The 24,676-nt window shown below is 35.6% G+C and overlaps 1 protein-coding gene and 2 non-coding genes across 4 annotated transcripts in view; all 3 read left to right on the top strand.

Moving 5' to 3' along the window:
* The first annotated feature begins 457 nt into the window (after positions 1-457).
* The window catches only part of GOLPH3L (golgi phosphoprotein 3 like), a 42,935-nt gene continuing 18,716 nt past the window's right edge, over positions 458-24,676 (top strand). Inside the window, exons 1-4 of one of the 2 annotated variants that reach the window (XM_043457578.1) lie at positions 458-663; positions 2,719-2,913; positions 20,135-20,266; positions 21,396-21,510. In XM_043457578.1, the coding sequence (XP_043313513.1) occupies positions 2,731-2,913; positions 20,135-20,266; positions 21,396-21,510 (430 nt within the window). In that variant the 5' untranslated portion in view covers positions 458-663; positions 2,719-2,730. The remainder of the gene's footprint in view (positions 664-2,718; positions 2,914-20,134; positions 20,267-21,395; positions 21,511-24,676) is intronic. The other variant, XM_043457588.1, reaches the window with a different exon arrangement.
* TRNAG-UCC lies at positions 16,776-16,848 on the top strand. Its single transcript has one exon. It is a non-coding gene; the product is annotated as a tRNA-Gly (tRNA).
* Positions 24,027-24,133, top strand: LOC122437405. The gene has a single exon (XR_006268234.1). It is a non-coding gene; the product is annotated as a U6 spliceosomal RNA (small nuclear RNA).

Genomic DNA, 24,676 nt, shown 5'->3' with positions numbered 1-24,676 from the left:
ACAAATTGACACAGATGAGGTTTTTCTGGAAGAGGAAAGCTAGGGATAAGCTAATTGCCGAAAACAACCAATTTTTAAATGTTTATGTATTCTTAGCTTTATTGGATCCCAACTCATCTCACCTAATTGTCCCAGTATACACTGCTACAGAAGACACCTGCTACGCTGAGATTGCCCAACAAAAACCTTTGTAGATCGGTAGCTGGTGATAGCTCACTAAACGCTTTGATTGGCCGGTTTAATGGGGGTGGGGATCGCAGCCCTCTTTCCTCTCGCTACCGAGGTTCTTTCATTGGATTGACCAGCTGTCAGGTTAAACCCAAACCTGCCTCCTTTTGGTGGTGTTTGTCTGGAGCGCAACACAATAGCTGGGGGGAGAGCCTCCCCTCGTAAGCTCTAATTGGCTGAACTCAACCTTGGAGGTTTCTGATTGGTCCAATGAAGAAACACCAAGGTAGGTTGCCTAGTGATCCTGAGGAAGCTGATGTGTTATTCCTTCTCTGCATCGAAGGATCAGGAAGTTTGTTCTCTCTGCGTGGCTGAGAAGTTTTTCACCTAGCAGGACGGGGGTAGGGGGTGGGGGTGGGGGTGGGGACAAATGTCCCCATAAAATAGAGCTCAAGCTGCAACCTGCGTTTGGCTGTAACCCAGGAGTAACGTCAGGTAAGCAACGGGGGAAATATCTAACGTCCAAAAAAATCCTTCCAAATATTTTACTTTATGGAGAGAAGGAGGTTTATATTTAATTTTGGGGCCATCGGTTTTTTTGTTTGTTTTTTAATAGGCTTTTTAACTGGTCCAGAGATGATTAATTCTTCGAAGAAAATCCCCACTTTTTTTTTTTTGCCCTGAAGATACTAAGTTTCTTGGATTGGATTAGAAAATAAGCCCTATTCACAGTGCCAGATAGGGTTAGCGCCCATAAGCGTTTATTTCATGGTTCTCTTCTTTTTTCACTCTTACTCCTGCTTCCCACCAAGAATTATTTGAAATACAGCCTTGAACAAAGAATCTCTTGTAAGTCACTTCGTTATATTTATGTTTTAAATGTTCTCATGCATTTCTGAGTATTCGTTTTAATCAGTATATATTTGTTGAGCAGTTACAACGTTAAAGACATTTGTGCTAGTTGCTATGGAGAATATAAAAACCCAAGAAGACAATATCCCTGCCCTCAAGAAGTTTACAGTTGAGAGACAGCCATATCAAAAGAAAGACTATAATAAATACTTTAAAGGAAGTAAGTATAAAGTTGTTTGAAAGTACAGCTGAGGGAGAGACCTAGCCATGGGACACAGGGTAATGGAAAAGCAGATTCCCTGAAGGCTTTACAGTGGGTCCTCAGTAAGACTTCAAAGAATGAGTAGAATTTAGAGAGGAAAGGAATGGGGAGAGAACTCCATCCTGTACAATGGAAGGCATGACATGTTTGTGAAATGGCTTAACAGTACATAATTTGGAGTAATGGGAAATATTGCTAGAAGATAGAATGAAATCCAGTCACAGAGGCTCTTGAATGTGCTCTTTTGACCTTATTATTTTCAATAATTGCTGATTTAAAATACTTATGGTACTTCATCTTAAGAACTGGCATTTAGGTTTATGTAAAGTATGCTAACTTTAAATTTTATCACACATGATAGTGCAATTTTTCTTGACTGTAGATTTTTAAAACAGCTGTTGTTGTTCAGTCCCTCAGTCGTGTCCAATTCTTTGAGATCCCATGAACCGCACCACACCACACTTCCCTGCCCTTCACCATCTCCTGGAGTTTGCTCAAACTCATATCTGTTGAGTCAGTGATGCCATCCAGCCATCTCATCTTCTGTGGCCCCTTCTCTTGCCCTCAATCTTTCCCACCATCAGAGTCTTTTCCAGTGAGTCAGCTCTTCGCATCAGGTGGCCAAATGAACTCCATGAACAGTATGAAAAGGCTAAAAAAAAACCCCAAAAACCTGATATAAAAAGCATGATATAAAAAGGCTGATTTTTTTTGTAATTGAGAATTTGCTAATCTTTTAACATTCTCTTGCCAGTACTTTTTGTTGTCACCTGTTTATGTATTTGCAAGATGATTAGCCTAGGAATAGAGATGAAAGTTTTTAGCCATATGGAAATGCTATACATGATATTCTGAGTGGTGTTCTCTAGACTGAGGATCTCCAAAGTGGTTGCATGAAATGAGTCATTTGGGTTTGGGAAGGAAGTATTAGAACATGTATTTCTATTTAGTTTTTCTTAATTTTTTTAAAACTAATTTTTTTGTTTTATAGTGCATCATTGAATATTTTTAGAAATTATATATAAATTACTGTATGCTCTTTGGAGTCGGATGCTCACATTTTTTTGCTGTTCCATATTATTTAACTTGTGGAGAATCCGTTTTGTGAAAGGAATCACAATGATGGACATTCCCTCCTAGGTTATAGGTTATGCACAGGAAATCAGCAGGCTTAAAAAACAGTATCATTTCTCCTGGACTTTGGAATTACTGATTTGATTTCTTGTCAGTGCCTCCAGTGCAGTTCAACTTGTTATACTTTGGAAAAGATACTGTGTTATCTACCTAATTTTTTCTTGTCGTTACTCCTTCCTTCTTTTCTCACTTACGTTTGTAAGTATTTCTTATCTGTATACATTTTTAGTATGTATGTGTTAATATCTAGATGTTTATTTACATAAGCATACATATAGATATTTTTTCATCACCCCTTCCAGAAACAGGTGAGAATGACCACCTTAACTCACCGGGCCCGTCGTACTGAAGTAGGGAAGAATTCTGAAAAGAAGGTAGAAAGTGAGGAAGACATGAATCAAGACCGAAATCAAGACAGTGAGGACACTGGAGATTCTAAGGATATCCGCCTCACCCTTATGGAAGAAGTATTGCTCCTGGGACTAAAAGATAAAGAGGTAATGCAGTTCGGTTTGCTTGGCTGTCTCAAAGACTTAAATATTGGGATGTTTTTAAGAAGTATCTGATAAAATATTTTCATTAATGCTAAACTGGCCTTAGAATTGTGCTTCAGCCATCTGGGGCATGGGGAAGTCTGGAAGGATGGCTGATACTTGGAGGGTAAAATCCAGAAGTATAATCACTTGAAGTGTAATTACAGAATTACTCCAAAATTTTAGAAGATACAACACAGTGTAAAGTGTGTGTAGTTTTCCAAATGAGATTGATGGTGAAATGACCTCTTACTAAACTAAGAAAGAATACCCACACACATTGAAGTCTTCTTGAGATTTAGGGAGAAAAGTTTTAAATGAAAAGACAAGGAACATGTGTGGCTAACTGCTTACAAAAATAAATAGTGGGTAGGTTTCTTATAGTACAGTAAGAATAACTTCTATTCTGTGGATCTTTAGAAGTTAATGATCAACAATTGATGAGGATTATTTTAGAAGATATTTTAAAATTAATTTCATCTTTCTCTTTTTTTCTAATTTTTCCCTTATTAATAGAACATTTATTTTATAATGAGATTAGTTTTAAGATAGCAAGTCTTGTGATATAATCAAATATTTTTTTGGCTTTTCTACTAGTAGTATACATTATCCTTCATTTGTAATTTAACTATTATTGTGTTTTCCCTTCACTTTCTTCCCTTATGAAGAGATTATAAAGATATATAAGTAATATTTTAAACAGTTTACTTCCTTTTCAAGAAGACTTTGGTAAATACAAAAAGGCATATTTATTATTGCCCTCAGTTTTGAAAACATCAAATTTAAATGTTACTTTATATTTAAAAAATACTAAATGTGACTTTGATAATTGTCCTTAGATAGAAATGAATTGGCTACATACATCTAGTAATATCTCTTCTTTACTACACTGACTCCTCAACTTGAGAATACACTTGTTTTACTTTGTATTATGCTATTTTATTTTTTTTCTCTATCACTTTTCCCTCTTCTGTTTTTTTGTCATGTCAAATTACAAACTTGAACAAGATTACAAGACATTATAGACATTATAACCTGTGTATTGTTAAAGCTAATACTAGAGACATGCCCGTGTGTGCTTGGTCAAGACACAAATATACCAGAAAATCTTGCCTGGAAGTATATTTTCCTATTTGCTGAGAAAGTTTGTGAGGCTCTAGTTTTATAAAAGTTAAATAAATGAAAAAGCAAAACTGACTCTCTAAGACAAAGTCAGAGTAGGTCTGAAGATTAGGTGGTATAAAGATTTTGAGATGTTTACATAGTGCCTCAGAAACATTCACTGACTATAAAAGAACAACATATTAGATCTGAAAAGCTGTTTTGTTTGGTTTAGTTTTGAATAGGAATGATTAATTTCCTGCTGAACCTAGATACTAGAATTTTTGCTTCGGTTCTGTAGCGAAACTTACTTTGGACTTGTCTTTTGGACACAGAAACTTGTGTTTCTGAGTTTATAATAGTTAATATAAACTTAAGGAAATAGGATAAAAAAATAAAGAAGCTTGTTTAGAGATATGATCATAGTAGGTGTTCGATAAACTGGTAAAACACTGTACAAAGATGGGTAGATAATATCCACCTTTTGAATTGTTCTAATTTTATTTTGGGAGATAGTTGATATGTTTTTAGCTTTCGGTTGGTTCAAAAAGAATGAGAAATGATAAATCCTCAGGCATACAAAAATAGGAGAAGTCAAACTTTCTGATTTATTAAAGTTGTAATAGTTGTTCCAAAATGCCAGTCGCATAACTAGCTCTAAAAATATTACATTGATTTCCAACTCAACTTGTTTTCTTATCTCTCAAACCACTTGTTGATTTATTTAATCAACATTTAATGTGCTTAGCATTATACAGGGCTTCCCAGGTGGCACTAGTGGTAAAGAATCTGCCTGCCACTGCAGGAGACGCGGTTTGATCTCTGGGTTGGGAAGATCCTTGGGAGCAGGAAATGGCAACCCACTCCAGTATTTTTGCCTGGAAAATCCCATGGACAGAGGAACCTGGCAGGCTACAGTCCATGGGGTCACAGAGAGTCAGACACGACTGAGCAATTAAGCATAGCATAGCATTATACAGATAGTAAGGTAAATATAAAATAATATAATATATATATTATAATATAATATATTATCCCTGTCCTCAAGAAACTTGCATTCTAGCTGGGGAAACAAAATCTTTATCTTTTTAAAAATTAAGTTACACAAAGCTCCAACAACAGCAAAATGGATAAAAATGAATCATTCATTTACTTAAATGAATATAAATAAATAAATAATATAATATATATTAATAAATACACATAAATATATAAATTATATTAAAATATATGAATTATATATAATGTAAATGAATAAAATATATAAATATATTTTATGTAAAGAATGAAAATGAACATTCTTACAAAACATATATGATTTTCATATAATGTTCAGTAAAGGAAGCCAGACACAAAAGAATACATATTGTATGATTATGTGTATGTAAATTTCAAAAAACTAAGCTATGGTGTTTGGGGTTGCATATTTAGGTGGTAAAATTATACAGAAAAGGGGATTACCATGTTTGTTAGGGTAGTGGTTACCTTTTTGTGAGAAGTAGAGGAGGAGGAAGTGTTAGTGATTAGAAAAGAGCATAAAGGGGCTTTTCTAACAGTTTTCTGTTTCTCTACTTGGAGAAAATTTCATAGATATTCACCTAGGGATAAATCATTGAGCATTTCACTTTTGTGTACTGTGTTCTGTGTGCGTTATATTTCACAATCCAAAAGATTTTTAAAGTAAACAACAATTTAAAAACGCCAAGTTTTTCCATGTTAGAACAGTAAGTGCAGAGGAAGTTGGAGGGAGGAAGGATCATCATAGGTTGGAATAATTTGGGGAAAAACAAAAGGCAGTGAAACTAGCTGGACCTTTAAGAATGGGTGTTATGCTTGTACGCTTAGTTGTCTGACTCTTTAAGACCCACTGGACTGTAACCTGCCAGGTTCCTCTGTCCATGGGATTCTTAGGCAAGAATAGTGCCACTTCCTTCTCTAGGGGATCTTCCCAACCCAAGGATCAAACCCAGACTCCTAAGTCTCCTGCATTGCAGGCAGATTCTTTATCTACTGAAGCTATCGGGAAGCCCATAGATTTACATAAATGGAGAGAATGGAACTCATCGACTTGTGGATGAGTTAGCAATGGTATCTTGAGCTTGATGAATTTGGGAGATAATTGAGTACCAGTATGACTAAAATATGGACTTCCCTGGTGACTCAGTGGTAAAGAATTTGCCTGCAATACAGGAGACATGGATTCAATCCCTGGGTTGGGAAGATCCCCTGGAGAAGGAAATGGCAACCCACTCCAGTATTCTTGCCAGGAAAGTTCTATGGACAGAGGAGCCTGGTGGGCTACAGTACATGGGGTCGCGAAACAGTCAGATACAACTTAGCTGCTAAAACAACAACCCAAAACAGCATGACTGAAGGAGGTGGTATTCTTAGAAAACAGTGATCTCATTGTTTTCTCAAAATCGACAAATTAGACTCAGATCAGAGTAGAAATGATTTTGAGTGCCAGGCAAGACTTGTAGACTCTTTCCTTTAAGTAAAAGGGAATCAGCCTAATGAAAACAGCAGCATCCATTTCATTTTTGTGTCTACTTGGAGAATATTTTTGCTCTATTTTCTTTGGTATGTGCTTTGGTATATGTGTAATTTCATGTTTTTACATCATTTGTGACATGTCAAAAAAAAAATTCTGAAATGTTAACCTTTGCATCCCAAAGTTAACTTTTGCTGAAGACTTCCATTAAATTTTCTGTGTAGAACTTAATGCTATAATTTTTTAAAATTATATTTATAAAAAGCTGTAAGAAAATAACATAATGAGACTAATATTTCAAGAATTATAGGCCTAGAAAGAAATTATAGTAGGTCTTATAGTCAAATTGCTTGTGAAATATTACTGTCATACTTTCTCAAGATTCTTCTGAGGAGTAACTGCCATAGACTGGTTTAAAATATTAAGCTCCATTGTCTTGTGAAATAATCAGGAAATTTAAATACATGTTGAAGAGTCTAACCTTTCAAATACATTAAAATTAGATATTTCCTCAGTTCAATAACACTAAGGTTAACTGAGAATTAAACTTGAGTGCCAGCATGACCACAATAAAATAGGTTTATTTCCTGTTGAAATCAAGATCTTGTTTGTCATTATCACCTTTGTTAAAAGTTTTTTTATAGATACTAATATTGACTCATGGACAGCTAATGCTTTAATTAAGTTGTTAGTATATTTAAAATTTCTCCTTTATGAAAATCTTTATAACTAAGTCACCTATAAGAAGCATGAACCTACTAATGCTTTTGACTTTTGGTCATAATCTTAAATTTGGATAGTGTTTTTTAACCCTCTTCCCTTCCTTGCAAAACTCTATCTTAATAATGCCTTTTATTGAGTACTTATATGCACTCTAAAATCAACTGCGATGGTGATAGCAGCCATGAAATTCAAGACAGTTGCTTCTTGGAAGAAAAGCTATGACAAATCTAGACAGTGTATTAAAAAGCAAAGACATCACCTTGCCAACAAAGATCCACGTAGTCAAGGCTATACGGTCCTTCCAGTAGTCAGGTATAGGCGTGAGAGTTGAACCATAAAGAAGGCAGAGCACCGAAGAATTGATGTTTTCACACTGTGGTGCCGGAGAAGACTCTTGAGAGTTCCTTGGACTGCAAGGGAGTCAAACCAGTTGGTCCTAAAGGAAATCAACCCTGAATACTCATTGGAAGAACTGATGCTGAAGCTGAAGCTCCAATAATTTGACCACCTGATGCGAAGACTGGACCCTGGAAAAGATCCTGATGCTGGGAAGTACTGAAGGCAGAGGGAGAAGAGGGCAACAGAGGATGAAATGGTTGGATGGCATCACTGATTCAGTGGACATGAACTTGGGCAAACTCCGGGAGATTGTGAGGGACAGGGAGGCCTAGCATGCTGCAGCCCATGGTGTCGCAGAGTCAGACGTGACTCAGCGACTGAACAACAACAACTATGCAATATGACATAAAAGCTTTTCACTGTACTTCTCATGTCACTGGAGTAAAATTTGACAAGAAGTGTTGTTCACTGGTATTATGAAAATGTATTTTCTTTTTAAAATTTTTATTTCTTTTTGGTTGTGCTATGTCTTTGTTGCTGAGCATGGGCTTTCTCTGGTTACAGAGACCTGAAGGTGGGAGGAAGGGGTTACTCTCTAGTTGCAGTGTGCAGTCTTATTGTGGTGGCTTCTCTTCTTGCTAAACAAGGCCTCTAGGCATGCAAGCTTCAGTAGTTGTGATGCACAGGCTTAGTTGCCCTGGGCATGTGGAATCTTCCTGGCCCAGGGGATCAAACCGGTATCCCTTGCCTTGCGCTGAACCACCAAGGAAGTCCCCTGGAAATATATTTTCATTCATTCGTTTAGTCACCAAAAATCTATTGAGTATCTCGTATAGGTCGAGTGCTGAATATTAGAAGAGAACAAAAACAATAGTCCCAGCTTTTGAGATTATTTATAGTCTATGGCCTGAGAGTGGCTGGAGAAGTTAGGAGAGGGATCAGAAAAGTCAGCAGACTGTTGCAGTACAGTGAGAAATATGCATACCATGTTCTGAGCACTGAGGGAACAGGGAACGAGGATCCCTAACTTGGATGGGTGTGGAAAATAATAGGTGGGAGAGGGAAAGAGAACAGATACTGGGGAAGACTTCTGGGAGGTGATAAGTCTTAATCTGAATTCTGAAGATGAGCAAGAGTGAGTCAGTGAAGAGAGACAGTTTCTAGGGAAAAAGAACATCAGTTGGATGTTTGTAATAATTTCACTGGAATAACCACAGATATTTAAATGCATCCCATTTCCTTTAAATGAAACTCAAATGTTTTAAAGAAGTGCCAGAGCTGGACATCCAGTTGTGTGTTTTATTGTTTAACTTTTAAAAATTATAAAATACAACATATCCAAAAAACTGTTTAAAACACATATGTAAAATTTAACAAGTAGTTTTAAACACTCATGTGGCTGTCTTAGTTGCAGCACGTACGGTCTTTAATTGCGGCATGTGAACTCTTGGTTGAGACATGGGATCTAGTTCCCTGACCAGGGATTGAACCTGCATTCCCTGTATCGGGAGCATGGTGTCTTAGCCACTGAACCACCAGGGAAGTCCCCAAAAGCAAACAGTTATGTAACTACCAGCAATAGAACATTGTCAGCATCCTAGAGGCATCATCTTGTGCCCTTCCCTTACCATATGCTGCCTTACCTCCCTATAGTTTTAACATGTATAAATCCCTAAACAATATATTTCAGTCTTGCTTGTTTTTTAAACTTTATGTTTTTGGGTTAATACTGTCATGTATTCTTTTGTTCATTGTGTTTGAAATCCATCCATATTGTTGAATATAATTTAATTCAGTTCATTACAGTGTAGTATTTCATATGAATATATGGCCATTCTACTGGTAAATGAACACTCAGGAGTCCATTATGAATAGTGCTGCTAACAATATTCTTGTACTTTTACCAATAATGTTCTTTCAAGCAATGTCACCATTCATACCTATAGAAAAATGATAAACTGAAAAAAAAAAAAAAGAAAAATGATAAACTGAATAAAACTTTCATTTTAAATTATAAATCTAAAATATGTTAATGCTTATCTTTTCAAACTTACTAATGATCCTTCATCAAATGTAATTTACTCATTATAGTTTATTAGCAATGGTAGATTGGTGTAGATTTTTTTTAAGCTGGTTAAAAAATCTCAGTGAACAATCTATAAGTTGAAAGCAAAATCAGTTGCAGTAAGTTAGTACACAACTTGTGGATGAATGGATTTAGGTGGAGAAAATTGCTCTTCTTTGAAAGTTGCTCAGTCCAAAAACATTTTATTACAATCAAAAGATTAAAAGTGTAATTTATAATTTAGGTCACAACCTGGTCTTTTAGTTTCCTGATTGCACAAAATGAACAATAAATCTCTTGTCACTAGTATTGCCATTGTGAATAGGGCAAGTGTATCAGAAAGACTGGTTTGTCAGCTTTTATGGTTTTGACATAGGCTGTTACCAAAAAAAAAAAAAGAAACTTTTTCTTGCCCTTTTTTAAAAAAAATAGTCACGTGATCCCAAAGGATTATTTACTGTTGGTTCAAAAGGTAATAAACTGGGTGACCAAAGTCCTTAACAGTAGGAAAATATAATTTAAGCTGTTTCATTGAGAGCCTGCCTCTGTATATGCTCCCAAATACCCAAAAGCACGCTGTTTTTACATTTCTGGTATTGATGTTAAGACAAAAACCATCCACTTAAATTTGGACTTTTGGCTCTGACCACTGCTTCTATAAACTTGATGTGAGTTTTTCATCTCTCTTGCCTCCCTCCTTATATTTTATCAGTATAGCAATAGAGTTTTCAAAACAGTTTGCACTTTCTCTTGCTTGATCCTGCACAGCAAATATTATCCTCTCTTTATGGGAGTCAAAGTTAAACTGAAACAATAAATTGTGAAATTTATGTTCAAATTGAGCATATATATACTGACATGTTTCAATTCTCACTTCCTTTTCTGTATATTCTGTAACTGTTTTCTTTTTTGTTACCATGGGGATTACATTTAACATCCTAATGTTATAACATTTTAAGTTGAATTTATACCAACTTAAATAGCACACAAAAACTGCTTCTGTACAGCTCCACCCCACCCCTTTTAGTTATTGATGTTACAAAATTACATCTTTATATATTTTATGCCCTCAGTTCAGTTCAGTTCAGTCGCTCAGTTGTGTCCGACTCTTTGTGATCCCATGAATCGCAGCACACCAGGCCTCCCTGTCCATCACCAACTCCCAGAGTTTACCCAAACTCATGTCCATCGAGTCAGTGATGCCATCCAGCCATCTCCTCCTCTATCATCCCCTTCTCCTCCTGCCCCCAATTCTTCCCAGCTTTAGGGTCTGTTCCAGTGAGTCAACTCTTCGCATGAGGTGGCCCAAGTATTGGAGTTTCAGCTTCAACATCAGCCCTTCCAATGAACACCCAGGACTGATCTCCTTTAGGATGGACTGGTTGGATCTCCTTGCAGTCCAAGGGACTCTCAAGAGTCTTCTCCAACACCACAGTTCAAAAACATCATTTCTTCGGTGCTCAGCTTTCTTTATGGTCCCACTCTCACATCCATACATGACCACTGGAAAAACCATAGCCTTGACTAGACGGACCTTTGTTGGCAAAGTAATGTCTCTGCTTTTAAATATGCTATCTAGGTTGGTCATAACTTTCCTTCCAAGAAGTAAGTGTCTTTTAATTTCATGACTGCAATCACCATCTGCAGTGATTTTGGAACCCAAAAAAATAAAGTCTGACACTGTTTCCACTGTTTACCCATCTACTTCCAATGAAGTGATGGGACCAGATGCCATGATTTTAGTTTTCTGAATGTTGAGCTTTAAGTCAACTTTTTCACTCTCCTCCTTCACTTTTCTTCATCACTCACTTTTCATAAATGTCATTTACTAAAAGACCCAAATAAGGTTAAAAAAGAGCTTGTGGGAAACGTAAGACTATGTGTAGACTTTGTTTGACTCCTAATTCAAACAAACCAATTATCCTAAAAAATATGTTAAACAATTAATGAAATTTGGAGGCTTACAGAATAGTTGATAGTATTAAGGAATTGTTAATTTTTCAGGTGTGATAGTATTGCAATTTTTTGTTTGTTTGTTTTTGGCCACGCAGCTTATGGGATCGTAAAGGTTCCCCAACCAGGGATCAAATCCAGGCCCTTAGCAGTGAACGCCGAGTCCTAACCACTGGACCAACAGGGAATTTCCCAAAAGTGTTTTTCAAAAAGGGTGTTGGGATCATGTTTTCTTAAATCATGGTTCCCTTTTAGGCTATTCTATTGGTTCCTTGTTATGAAAAGTTACGAAATTCTCTCACAGTTTCTTCTGCCTCTGTGCCTCAGCATTTTATGAAAATTTATAGTGTGTGATTCTTGCCTGGAGAATCCCCATGGACAGAGGAGCCTGGCAGGCAACAGTCCATAGGGTCACAAAGAGTTGGACACAACTGAGCGACTTCACTTTCTTTTGTGCATTCTGTTCCATAATTTACACAAACGTTCTATGGAGGAAAGCCCCAAAGCTGTGGTGAGAGAAGAAGCAGATGCGTAAATTGGTGGATGTTAGAAAAGATATGGGTAGTATATGTGTGAAGAAAATCTAGTTATATATACATACACATATATATGCAAATAATAGGATGACAGAATTTATGAGCAGTTTTTATTTTATTTTATATGATTTTTTTTTCTTTCTGTATTTTCTAAAATATATGTATACTGCTGAGTAACAGATTGTGGGAAAAGAAAGGCATATAAGTTAGTTACTGTTTCTGATGCTACAATCATTTTTAAATTGTTTAGAATAAAAATTAAGGACTTTTTTCCTGGTCAGAATGAGGTGTAAAGCTAAGGTAGGAATATTCAAAGATAACCAGTTTTCTTTTTTCAAAAATTTCATATCTTTTTTAATTTAACAAACCCTTGTGTCGAGGGCTGACTTTCAATTGATCACAGCGAGGGAGCTGCTCTGCTACGTACGAAACCCTGACCCAGAAACAGGTCGTCTATGAATGGTTTAGCACCAGGTTCCCCACGAACACACGTTGCGTGACAGGCGAGGGGGCGACCAGTTTTCTTTTATTTTGGATTTCTTTTGCACTGACAAGGCACGTTGCTTAGTCGCTCAGTCATGTCTGACTCTTTGTGGCCTCATGGACTGAAGCCCACCAGGCTCCTCTGTTCATGGGATTTCCCAGGCAAGAATATTGAAGTGTGCTGCCTTTTCTTACTCTAGGGAATCTTCCCAACTCAGGGATCAAACCCATGCCTCTTGCTTCTCCTGCATTGGCAGTTGGATTCTTCACCACTAGTGCAACCACTGTGTTATTTGTTTTTATTTTCTGAACTTTTGATAGTGGCTTTTATTTTTTTTAAAAAAAGGAGTTTCCTGGGTGGCTTAGTGGTTAGGATTCCTGGCTTTCACATACACACACAAAAAACCTCAATTGGCAGCCCTGAGAAAACTAATAAACTGATTATTATGAACAGCTTTACATCTTCCCACCCAGTGTTCTGAATAATTCTAAAAGGATATAGTCTTCATGTAGTTTATTGAGAAATTATATCCATTTGTCTAGGTTTATAATCCATTCTTCCCAATCATGCTGAAATCATCTGTTAAAAAATTAGAATAACATCCAGGTCACAGTTCCTTATTCCCCATTGTGGTTAAGCAAAGTGAGCTTTTAGTAATGCTTAATCTCTTGTCTAAAATGTCTCTTTTAGCTCTGTGGACATAGAAATATTAATTGGAGTTAGAATAAATCACATTAATTTATAAAAGAGGAAAATAGATCAAATTTTGGAGCCATTCATTTAATAGAGTACTTTTTTTTTTTAAGTCTTTACTGAATTTGTTACAATATTGCTTCTACTTTCTGTTTTTGGATTTTGGCCAAGAGGCATGTGGGATCTTAGCTCCCTGACTGGGGATTGAACATACACCCCCTGTATTGGAAGGCAAAATCTTAACCACTGGACCACCAGGAAAGTCCCTAATAGAGTACTTTAAAGGAAAATAGTAGATTAACTCTTCTTTAAAGTAATTTTTAGAGGGAAAAAATGAAATAAAATTCATTTTGCTTGTAAAACTTTTTTTCTTGTATAATTTTTGATAATCCTGGAAATCATCTTGCAGACATTGGGCTTTAGCATTGCCCATATAGAAAAGGCTTCAGGAAGACACACCAAAATTCCTTCTGAAATGGAAAGTGAAGCAATTTTAATGTTGAATCTTCAGATTAGGGGGGAGAGAAAGATTTTTTCCTGAGATTTCTTCCTAATAAAATATTTTTTTAACTTGGAAAAATTAGAAAACCACTTTTTAAAGTAGACAGTATTTTACATAACTGATAATCTTGAATATGCAATTATATATTTGCCTGTTTTTCATTCAACTTTAATGTAAGGGTTTTCTAACATTTTTAGAAGCTCCTTTTAATGATGCTTTACGCTTCTTTGGTTTCTTTCCTCTTTTTACCCCAAGCAGGCAACTTTATAATCTTTAACCTTCAGAGTTGTTTTAAGGTGTGTCTTTAAAGAGGTTTGAATAACGAACACTTGACTAAGTGGAAATTCAGTGCAAAGGTGTTGACTATCAGAATTTATTGAAATCCTTTTTTTTTCTTAAGTCTTTATTGAATCTGTTACAAGATTGCTTCTGTTTTATGTTTTAGTTTTTTGGCCCCAAGGCATGTGGGATCTTAACTCCCTGCCAGGGATCGAACCCTTACCCCCTGCATTGGAAGGCAAAGTCTTAACCACTGGACCGCCAGGGAAGTCCCTACTGAAATCTAATTGCCCAAACTTTTACAAGACTAAAACAGTATTATCAAAAGTTTCAATATGTATAATCTTTGACTCAAAAATTTCTTCTAAGAAATTTATTTATAAGAATAAATTTATATTTATTCTAAGAATATATACATTTCTGTTAAGAATTTATTCTTCTAAGAATTTATTTACGTGTAAGAAGTACACATACAAATGAATATTTCTTTACAGCATTTTTTTATAATGGCAAAAAACTGTAGGCAATCCAAACATATATCAATAAGGACTTGAATAGATAAACTGTAGTGTATTTAAAATGCAGTACTAAAAAAAAAATAAATAAAAAAATAAAAAATAAAAAAAAAATAAAATGCAGTACTATGCCCATAACAATGATTGAGGTAGCTGTGTGTTTAGTAATGTGGAAAGATATCCAAAATAATGCCTAAGTGGAAAGTTGCCACTCAGTATAATCTTATTTCTGTATGTAATATTAGCAAACATATACTACAGTAGACTATGCATATGAAATCTAGAAAATATCCACTAAACTGTTACGTGGAAGTGATAAGATTATGAGACTTCTACTTTCTAAATTATACATTTCTAAAATCTCTCCTCTTTTTTTGACAATTATATATTACATTTATAATCAAGACAAAGTCTACTATTCAAAGATCTCATTCTGCCAGTCCTCCAGTATTTTCTGTTGACCATGAAGCAGTGTGCAATTTTGGTTTCTCAGTAGATTCTAAAATTTTTCTCTTTCTCTTTTCCCTCACGTACACAGCCTTTGGTAATTAAATGTAATGATTGAATGGTGAACTTCAGTATGCACATGCTAGATCATCCTGCATACTAAAGCACTGACCCTTTAACACGGAATCTTCAAGATATATGGCTTGAGAATTTACCAAGACAGCTAGATAAATTTAGAGGAAAATGGACTTCAGAGTTATAACTGTATTTAAAAGTCTTCATGTGTATTCTTATAGTTTTTACTATTATGACATGATTCAATAAAAAGAAAGTTAAAAAACTGATTTGAAGAGTTTTATATAGTGTGAGATACTATGTTGGGAAAGGGTAATATTGAAAAACACACAGTTTGTACATCCTGGCCATTATTTCTTTATTTGCGGTACTTCTCATTTATAGTTCTGTTGACAATCTGACATCATTGTTACTGAAACAGAAGTTATATGGTCAGGTAGAAATGAAAAAACAAGGAAAACTTTCCTCTAATTGCTATGTTACTGATTGAAATGTTTGTACACCTGTTGAGATTCATAGTCAACAGGATTAAAAGTTATACCTAAGTAAATTATATATTCTAAAGTAAAGTTATAGTTTAACCTTAACTAGGCAGCTAACTTCTATAAAACCAAGTATTACTCAGGAGTGGGGGGTGGTGGGTAGGGCTTACTCCCTCCTTAAAGAGGAGTTACAAGGGTTACTCTTGTAGCCATGAGGCAGGCAGCGAAGAGAACTAATCCCACCTTTGAGTCTAAGATCAGACCCTCAGAAAATTTGGATAAATCTAGGAATGCTTATAGTTCAGACTGAGCTTTTACCAAGTTAACATATTTACTTTAAATCATAAATTTGTGCTTTCCAGAAACATTTATTGAGAAATACTACAGTATTTCTGTATTCTGAGATAGTATTCAGTTTCATATTCTCTCCTTATATAGAATATATAATAAATTTATATTCTACTGAGGACAAGCAGTTGATTGCAATATGAAATAATAAATGGTAGGGGAGAAGTAGACCCCCACACACACACCCAGGTGAGGAACCTAACCCAAAGGGTGGAGTGGAGGGAAAGATAATGTTAGAGAAGGTTATGTGGAAGATGTGACCCTTGTACTCAATCCTTAAGAACAAGGAAGAGCTGAGTAAAGAATTTTGTTTCTTTAGACAGAACTGTGTGTGCAAAGGGCCAGTAGGCAAAAAAGATGCATTAAGAGTACTTAAAATTGTTCCAGAAAGCTGGAGAATAGTGTTCTAGGGAAAATAAGCCAGAAAGGAACAAGTAAGCAGCCTCCTGATTTAAGTGCAATAAGGGAGACCCAGGTTCAATCCCTGGGTAGAGAAGATTCCCTGGAGAAGGGAATGGCAACCCACTCCAGTATTCTTGCCTGGAGAATTTCATGAACAGAGGAGCTTGGTGGGCTACTGTCCATGAGGTCAAAAAGAGTTGGACACAACTAAGTGACTAACACTTTCACTACTACTTTAACTAAGAAATTTGGATTTGACTGGGAGGAGCAGAGGGGAAGGGAGTTATATAATTTATTTTAGCTTGAAGATTATAGGAAAAATGGAATTAGAAGACCTCTAGTTCTGCAGTATAGTGGTAAGACTTAATTTTTAATGTATTGTTGGGGGAATTCCCTGGTAGTCCAGTGGTTAGGACTTGGTATTTCCTTTTCCAGGGACCCAGGTTTGATCCCTGGTCAGGGAATTAAGATCTCACAAGTCATATAGTGTGCTCCCCACCGCCACCAAAACTATATTCTTGGCAGTCTTCCATTCCCACCCATGCCTTACTCACAGCAGAAGCAAATGCAGATCTTCTCTAAAGGAAGATATCCTCAGGGTCTTCCCTGGTGATCCAGTAGTTGAGACTCCAGGCTTGCAATGCAGGGGGCACAGGTCTGATCCCTTATCAGGGAAGATCCCATGTGCCACATGTTGTGGTTAAAAAAAAAAAAAAAGTAAAGGAATACATCCTCAATTTAGGCCTCCAAAATCTCATAGATTTACAAAAACTTAAATATGGGCCTCTTAATCAAATGTCATCAAACATACAAAGAAAAATACACCCATGAGAAAGAATCAGCAGAAGTAACAATGGTTCATTCAAGGACCTTAGGTATTAAAATGATCAAACAATATGAAATGTCTATGATGTTTGTAAAGAAATAAAAGAATCACAAAATGAATACAAAATGAATCACAAAAGATGAAATGATCACAAATGACCAGGTAAATATGAAAAATAAACTTTAAGAGTGTAAAGCCATGGCTCTGATGATAAAGAATCTGCCTGCAGTGCAGGAGACCCAAGTTCAATCCCTGGAAAGAGAGGGGAATAGCTACCCTCTCCAATATTCTTGCCTGAAGAATTCCATGGACAGGGGAGCCTGGTGGGCTACAGTCCATGGGGTTGCAAAGAGTTGGACACGACTGAGCGACTAACACTTTCTCAGGGTTAGTTTAACATATTAAATATAGATAGAGAGTAAATTGGAAGTCAGATATGAACTAACTCTTGAAAAAGCAATACAGAGGCAACGGAAATGGAAAATATATAGGAGAGGTTAAAAGGCCGGGAGGTTAGAATAAGAAAAATTGAAAGAATTAAGGGAATAGAGGAAAGCCAAAATTCTTAGAAATAAGAATTAACATTTTTTGAGAAGTAATAAATGAGCCTACAGATATGGGAAGTGTATACCAAACAGGATACGTAGATTGACACACACTTATGCTGTAGTCAAACGGAAAAATACCAAAAGAGAAAAATATTAAAGGACCAAAGAAAAAAGACAAGCCACCTCCCACAATCAGTAAGAATGATAGATTTCTTACTGCAACAATGGAAGCTAGAAGAGGAGGGCATAATATCTTCAATATGATAAAGAGAAAACTATCTAGAATTTTATGTCCAGAAAAACAATATTTTTAAAACAATGGTAAAATGAAGACATTTTAGATCAACAAAATAGAATTTGCCTTCAACAGACTTTTACTTAAAGGAAATTCTACTTTAGGAAGAAGGGAAATGGTACCAGAAAGGAGATCTGAGATGCAAGAAGGAATAGTGAGCAAAGAATTTGGTAAGCATCTGAGTAAATCTAAACAAGTGCTACCTGTATAAAATAGTGATGTCTAATTTGTGAAGTAAAAGATTCAATATTGGCCAGTTAGGATAGATTAATATATTGATTTGTTTTAAAAATGAACTAGTATATTAATTTTAAATTAATTATCATGCATGTTAAAATTTCAAAGATAACTTCCTAAAGAAAAGTGAATGTATAACTTCTAAATCAATAAATAGGAAAACTGGATTTTTTCTGGCCGCACCATTTGGCATACAGGATCTTAGTTTCCTACCAAGGATCGAGTCCACACCTCCTGCCTTAGAAGCATGCAGTCTTAACCAGTGGACCACCAGGAAAGTCCCTGGAATTTTTAAAAGCTGTTTTTCAAGGCTTTGCCACTTAGCTTTGTGACCTCTGTCATGTTACATAACCTCCATAAGCCTTAGTTTCCTCATCTTTAAAATGTGGATAATAGTAGAACCTCCCTTACAGGATTGTTGTGAAGATATAATCATATAGTGCATGCAAAGAAGCTTAGCACAAATCTACAACATAGTTAAGTGTTCAATATATATTAGACATTACTGTTATGAATAGTGACTTAGTCTTGGTCATGCTTTAAAGCCATGCTAGGAAATAAATAAATAAAGCCATGCTAGAATCTGCCAACATCACACCCAGCCTCTCTCCAGTGAGAGGGAAAGCTGCACCCAAAGATAGCTAAAAAGTGTTACACAGTTCATAACTGATAGGTCTTCCTTGCGTTAATCACAACTCCTTGCTTAAAACTTTTAGAATTCAATATTGCCTTTCAGTAAAAAGTTCAGAGCTTCAAGGCTACAGCCTTTCTACAGCCTAGCCTGACCAACTTTATCTCGTAAGTTCTCTTTAAATCCTTGAGTTAAATCTCTAAACATATTTGAGGTCTCCTTCCTTAATGCTTTTGCTTAAAATGCCCTTTTGAAGAATAGGTAGAATTTGAATGACTTCCTTCATCTGGAAAACCCTCACTCTCTGCTAAGTCCAATCTATTCTTCAAATCCCAGCTCAAGTCCCATAAGAGTTCCTGACAACTCTAGCCCAAAAGTAATTTATAATTGGAAAAGTATCATCTAAACCAGGCTTTCTATTGTAATTTATACCTGTCTCTTCTACTCCATTTTTCAATTGAGCCTTTATTTAAATTTTATATTGTCACAGAAAGCTTCCCTCAAGTTTGTAGGTCTTTACAGCTACATTTTCAGATCCTTAAGATAGTGGCTATTAATTGTATATCTTTGTATTCCCTGTAGTTCCTCGGGAAGGGAAACTAACATGTAAGTGCCTACAATATGCCAGGTGTTATACTAAATGGTTTCTTATATTGATAATATATATCTTACTTATTCTTGACGAACTTATATAGATATTAGTTCCCTCGTTTTATAGATGAGGACATTGCACTTGAGAAAGGTTGAGTAACACACCCAATGCACTTAACTAGTCAGTGGCAGAGTTGGGTTTCTACTATACCATTCATCAAAATAGCTTGCAACCAATACATACCTTGGCGGTATAAAAGCTCAAATGGTATACATCTTTCTACTTCACTTATTTGTATCCCACTGTGAAATTTAGAATGTCATGAAAGCAAAGAAGCCAAAATTATTCTCAAAAATTGAAATTTGGCATGCCAATTATTAACTTAACATTCCAACCATAGGAATTCACAAAGAACTTGAAGTTAGAAAGTCATACTTTGGGGGGAGGGGTGGATTAAGGAAGTTAAAGAGATTTTTTTTCATTTATTCTATATTTTGCCTTGAGTTCATGTAATGTGATATGAAATGAATCACAGAACAAAATGGAACATTCTTTGGGTGCTTGCTGCAAGTCCATATCCCTTTCAGAACGTTCTTTCGTTTCTCTTTTCCCGTTTCCTAGGGTTACACATCTTTCTGGAATGACTGCATATCATCTGGCCTGCGAGGTGGCATCCTGATAGAGCTGGCCATGCGAGGTCGAATCTATCTAGAACCCCCCACCATGCGTAAGAAGCGACTACTAGACAGAAAGGTAGAGCATCCTCCATGAATATCCTCTTAAGAAAGGGCAGATACCAACAGTCCATTTTGGAAGAATAGGAAGATTTGAGACGTGAGACAATAAAAATACCACTTATTCATTTGTCCCATTGTCTAACAGGTTTAATTATCCTGTAGCAGAGAGAGAAATCTAAGTATCCAAGGTCTAAAGAGTTATAAGAAGTTCACGGTTTTGTCTTCCCTTTTTATGCAGAAAAGTCACATCTAGGATGGTGTTGATTATTTTTCTGTATTTATCTATAGCTGTAATATTATGAAACAGAGTATTATATGATGAGGAGGTAAACATGTGAGTCAGATGCAGTCTTAACCCTGGTCAACCTCAGATAACCATTCAGTTTCCCTCCTTCCAATTATTTTGCAAGTCCTCTCTAGCATGAGTTATACACTCTCTCCATTTTCGTATTACTCATTTTTTCCACTGACAACTTCACTGTCATACTTAACACTCTAGTGAAACTACATTTTTAGGTGTCACCAGCTAATTTTCAGTCTTCAATTTATTTTTCTCTTTTAACCTGTATGTGGTGTTTGACACTTTTGACTACCTTCTGTTTGAAACTTCCTCTTTTCTTGAGCTTTGTTATATTACATCCTCTTAATATCTAAATCTCAATTTATATCACTTTGTATCCTTTTAGAGATATCATTTACCTTTACAGCTTCATCTATCACCCTTATGATATTTTCAAATTTCTAGACCTGTCTTCTTTTTCCACCTCCAGGAACATAGTTAACTATTGTCCAGACATTTCAACTTGACTATCCCATATCAGTTAAAACCAAGCTTCATCAATTTTACCTGAGTTTCCTATCTTTACTAATTGTTTCACAAGTTGGTTTTCCAGGCTCAAAGAGTTATTATTGAATCTTTTTTCTCCATTATCATTTATATCCAGTTTGCCACTGGGGCCCAGTTCAAATGTTATTTTTATCTATCCATACTAGGTTTTAAATTTCTTGAGGAAACAGAGAAAATATGTTATGCTGCTTTGCTTTTCCTATGACATTTAACCAATAATATATGTATAGCATATTCACTGATTTTAATTTGAATGAAGTAGATGAAGCAAAGTCTCTTGTTTCTTCTTTTCTGAAAGGTACTGCTAAAGTCAGACAGCCCAACGGGTGATGTTTTACTGGATGAAACTCTCAAGCACATCAAAGCAACTGAACCCACAGAAACTGTCCAAACATGGATAGAGCTACTCACCGGTAAGATGATGCAGAATGATTTAAAAAATCCCACATTTTATAATCTTTACCCTACTCTTAAGGTTAGGAGAAGAAGTATAGGAATTCAGGGTGCTGAGTAAGATATATATATATTTCACTGTTAAACTGTACTAATGAGGGACCAAAAAGGCATGATTAATCAATACATAAAGTTTTCCAAAGCTTCACCTTACCTCTGTGCACCTCATAAGCTCACAATAAATTTTTTTAACGTCTGTGTTGATGTATCATTCACATACGGTTGTGTAATTCACACACAGGGTCATCATACAGTTGACCCATTAAAAGTATACAATTAAATGGATTTTAGTATATTCACACAGCTGTGCAACCATCATCACAACCTAAGTTTAGAACATTTTCATCATCCCCAAAATAAACCCTATGCTCACTAGCAGTTTTCCCCACATTTCCCAGCCCTCCTGCCCAGCTCCGACAACCACTAATTACGTTCTATCTCTGTAGATTTGCCTATTCTGGATATTTCATATAAACGAAACCATACAACTTATGGTTTTTTGTGACTGACTTCCAAGGATAATATTTTCAAGGTTCATCCATGTTGTGGCATGTATCAGCACTTCATTCTTTTTTTCCTCAAAGGCAAGTTCAAAAACTTTAATATGAATAACTAAGCCTATGGCATAAAATTATAGGAGAATCTTGCACAGGGCACTTTGAGGTCACAGCCAGTGTCACCTTCTGGAACAGTTTTTTTAAATTGAAGTTTTTATTGAGACATTTGTATTGAGTTGGTCAAAAAGTTCGTTCCGTTTCTTCCATAACATCTTACAGAAAAACTTGAAGGAACTTTTTGGCCAACCCAGTATATTGCCATGCAGTTGTAAGAATTAATATAGAGAGAGATCTTTATATGCCTTGTCTAGAATCCCCCATTGGTAAAATTTCTCAAAGTTTTAGTATATGATAATCAGAGTACTGAAATTGATATAATTCACCAATCTTGTTAGAATTTGCCTAGGTTTTTTGTTTTGTTTTTTTGTTCTTTTTGGCCATGCCATGTGGCATGTGGAATCTTAGTTCCCCAACCAGGGATCAAACCCTGCTGCCTGCAGTGGAAGCACAGAGTCTTAACCATTGAACAGCCAGCGAAGTCACAAATTTCCCCAGTTTTAACTTGATTTTTTATTTCCAAATAATATTTCATTGAATGGTTATAGTACTTCAGTTATTTATTTATCATTTGATGGACATTTGAATTATTTCTTCTTTTTGACTAGTGTGAACATTCATAGACAAGTTTTTGTGTGGACGTGTTTTCATTTGGGGGGTATATAGTTAACTCTTGTGGTAAAATATACATATTTATTATCTTAATCGTAAGAGTACAATTCAGTGACATTAAAAACACAGTGTTGTATAACTATTACTTCTTTCTACACTCAAAGCTTTCTCATCATCCCAATATCCCTCTTCCTTCCTCTCCTCATTCCCTGGCAACTTCTTGTCTACCTTCTGTCTCTATGAATTTACCTGATCTAAATAACTCATATAAGTGGAATCATACAGTATTTGTCCTTCTATGCCTGACTTACTTGAAAGCTAAGCATGTTTTCAAGGTCCATTCATCTTACAGCTTACATCAAAATCTCATTCATTTTTATGGTTGAGTAATATTCTGTTGTATGTGATATACCGCATTTTGTTAATTTCATCTGTTAATGGACACTTGGGTGTTTCCATCTGTTGGCTATTGTAGGGTAATGCTGCTGTGAACCTTGTGCATATATCTGATAAAGTCATTGCTTTCCATTCTTTGGATGTGTATCTTGGAGTAGAATTATTGGGTCATGTGATAGTTCAATAGTTTGAGGAACCACCAAACTTTTCTACAGAGGCTGCAGTCTTTGACAGTCTTACCAGCCATGATAAGGTTCCAGTTTCTGTACATCCTCATTAGCACTTATTTTGTTTTGTTTTTAATTATAGCCATCCTAGTAGATACAAAGTGGTATATCATTGTGGTTTTGATTTGCATTTCCCTAATGATTAATGATGTTGAGCATCTTTTCATGGATGATTTATGTATCTTCTTTGGAGAAATGTCTATTCAGGTCCTTTGCCCATTTTTGAATTGGCTTCTGTTGTTGTTGTTGTTGAGTTTTAGAAGCTCTTTCTATAGTCTCAACAGTAATCCCTTATCAGATACATGATTTGTAAATATTTTCTCTCATTCTATAAGTTATCTGTTCACTTTATTGAGAGTAACTCGATGCACAAAAGTTCTTAATTTTGATAAAGTCCAATTTATTTGTTGCCTGACTTTTGGTGTCATATCACTGAAATCTTTGCCAAATCTAATGTCATAAAGATTTTCCCAATGCTTTCTTCTAAGAGTTTTATAGTTTTAGTTCTTAAATTGGTTCTTTGATCCATTTTTACTTAATTTTTTAATGTGATATAAAGGTTCAACTTCATTCTTTTGCATATGGATATGCAGTTTCCCAGAACCATTTGTTAAAAATACTATTCTTGTGCTCGCTTCGGCAGCACATATACTAAAATTGGAACGATACAGAGAAGATTAGCATGGCCCCTGCGCAAGGATGACACGCAAATTCGTGAAGCGTTCCATATTTTTGAAAAAAAAAAAAAAATAGAAGAAAAATACTATTCTTTCCCCTTTGAATGGCCTTGGAAGTCTTGTTGAAAATCAGTTGACCATATCTGCAAAGGTTTATTTCTGGACTCTATTCTGTTGTATTAACCTGTATGTTTGTCCATACTGTTTTACTTACTGTAGCTTTGTAGTAAGTTCTGAAGTTGGAAAAGTATGAATCCACTAATTTTATCCTTCTTTTTCAAAGTTGTTTTGGCTGTTCTGGACCTTGTGCAATTCTATATGAATTTGAGGATCAGCTTTTCCACTTCTATGGAAAAGGCTGTTAGAATTTTATAGGGATTGGGTTGAACCTGTAGATCTTTTGGTTGGTTATTGCCATTTTAACAGTGTTAAATTTTCCTGTCCATTAAAAGAGACTTAGGCAAAAAAATAAAAAATAAAAAAAAAAGAGACTTAGGCTGTCTTTCCATTATCTAGGTCTTCTTTAATTTTCTTTCATCAGTTTTATAGTTTTCAGTGTAAAAATCTTTCACCTCCCTGGTTAGACTTATTCCTAAATAT

Source organism: Cervus canadensis, chromosome 2 (genome assembly GCF_019320065.1).
Source record: "Cervus canadensis isolate Bull #8, Minnesota chromosome 2, ASM1932006v1, whole genome shotgun sequence".
NCBI classification, from domain to species: Eukaryota; Metazoa; Chordata; class Mammalia; order Artiodactyla; family Cervidae; genus Cervus; species Cervus canadensis.
This window is presented reverse-complemented; position numbering and strand designations above follow the sequence as displayed.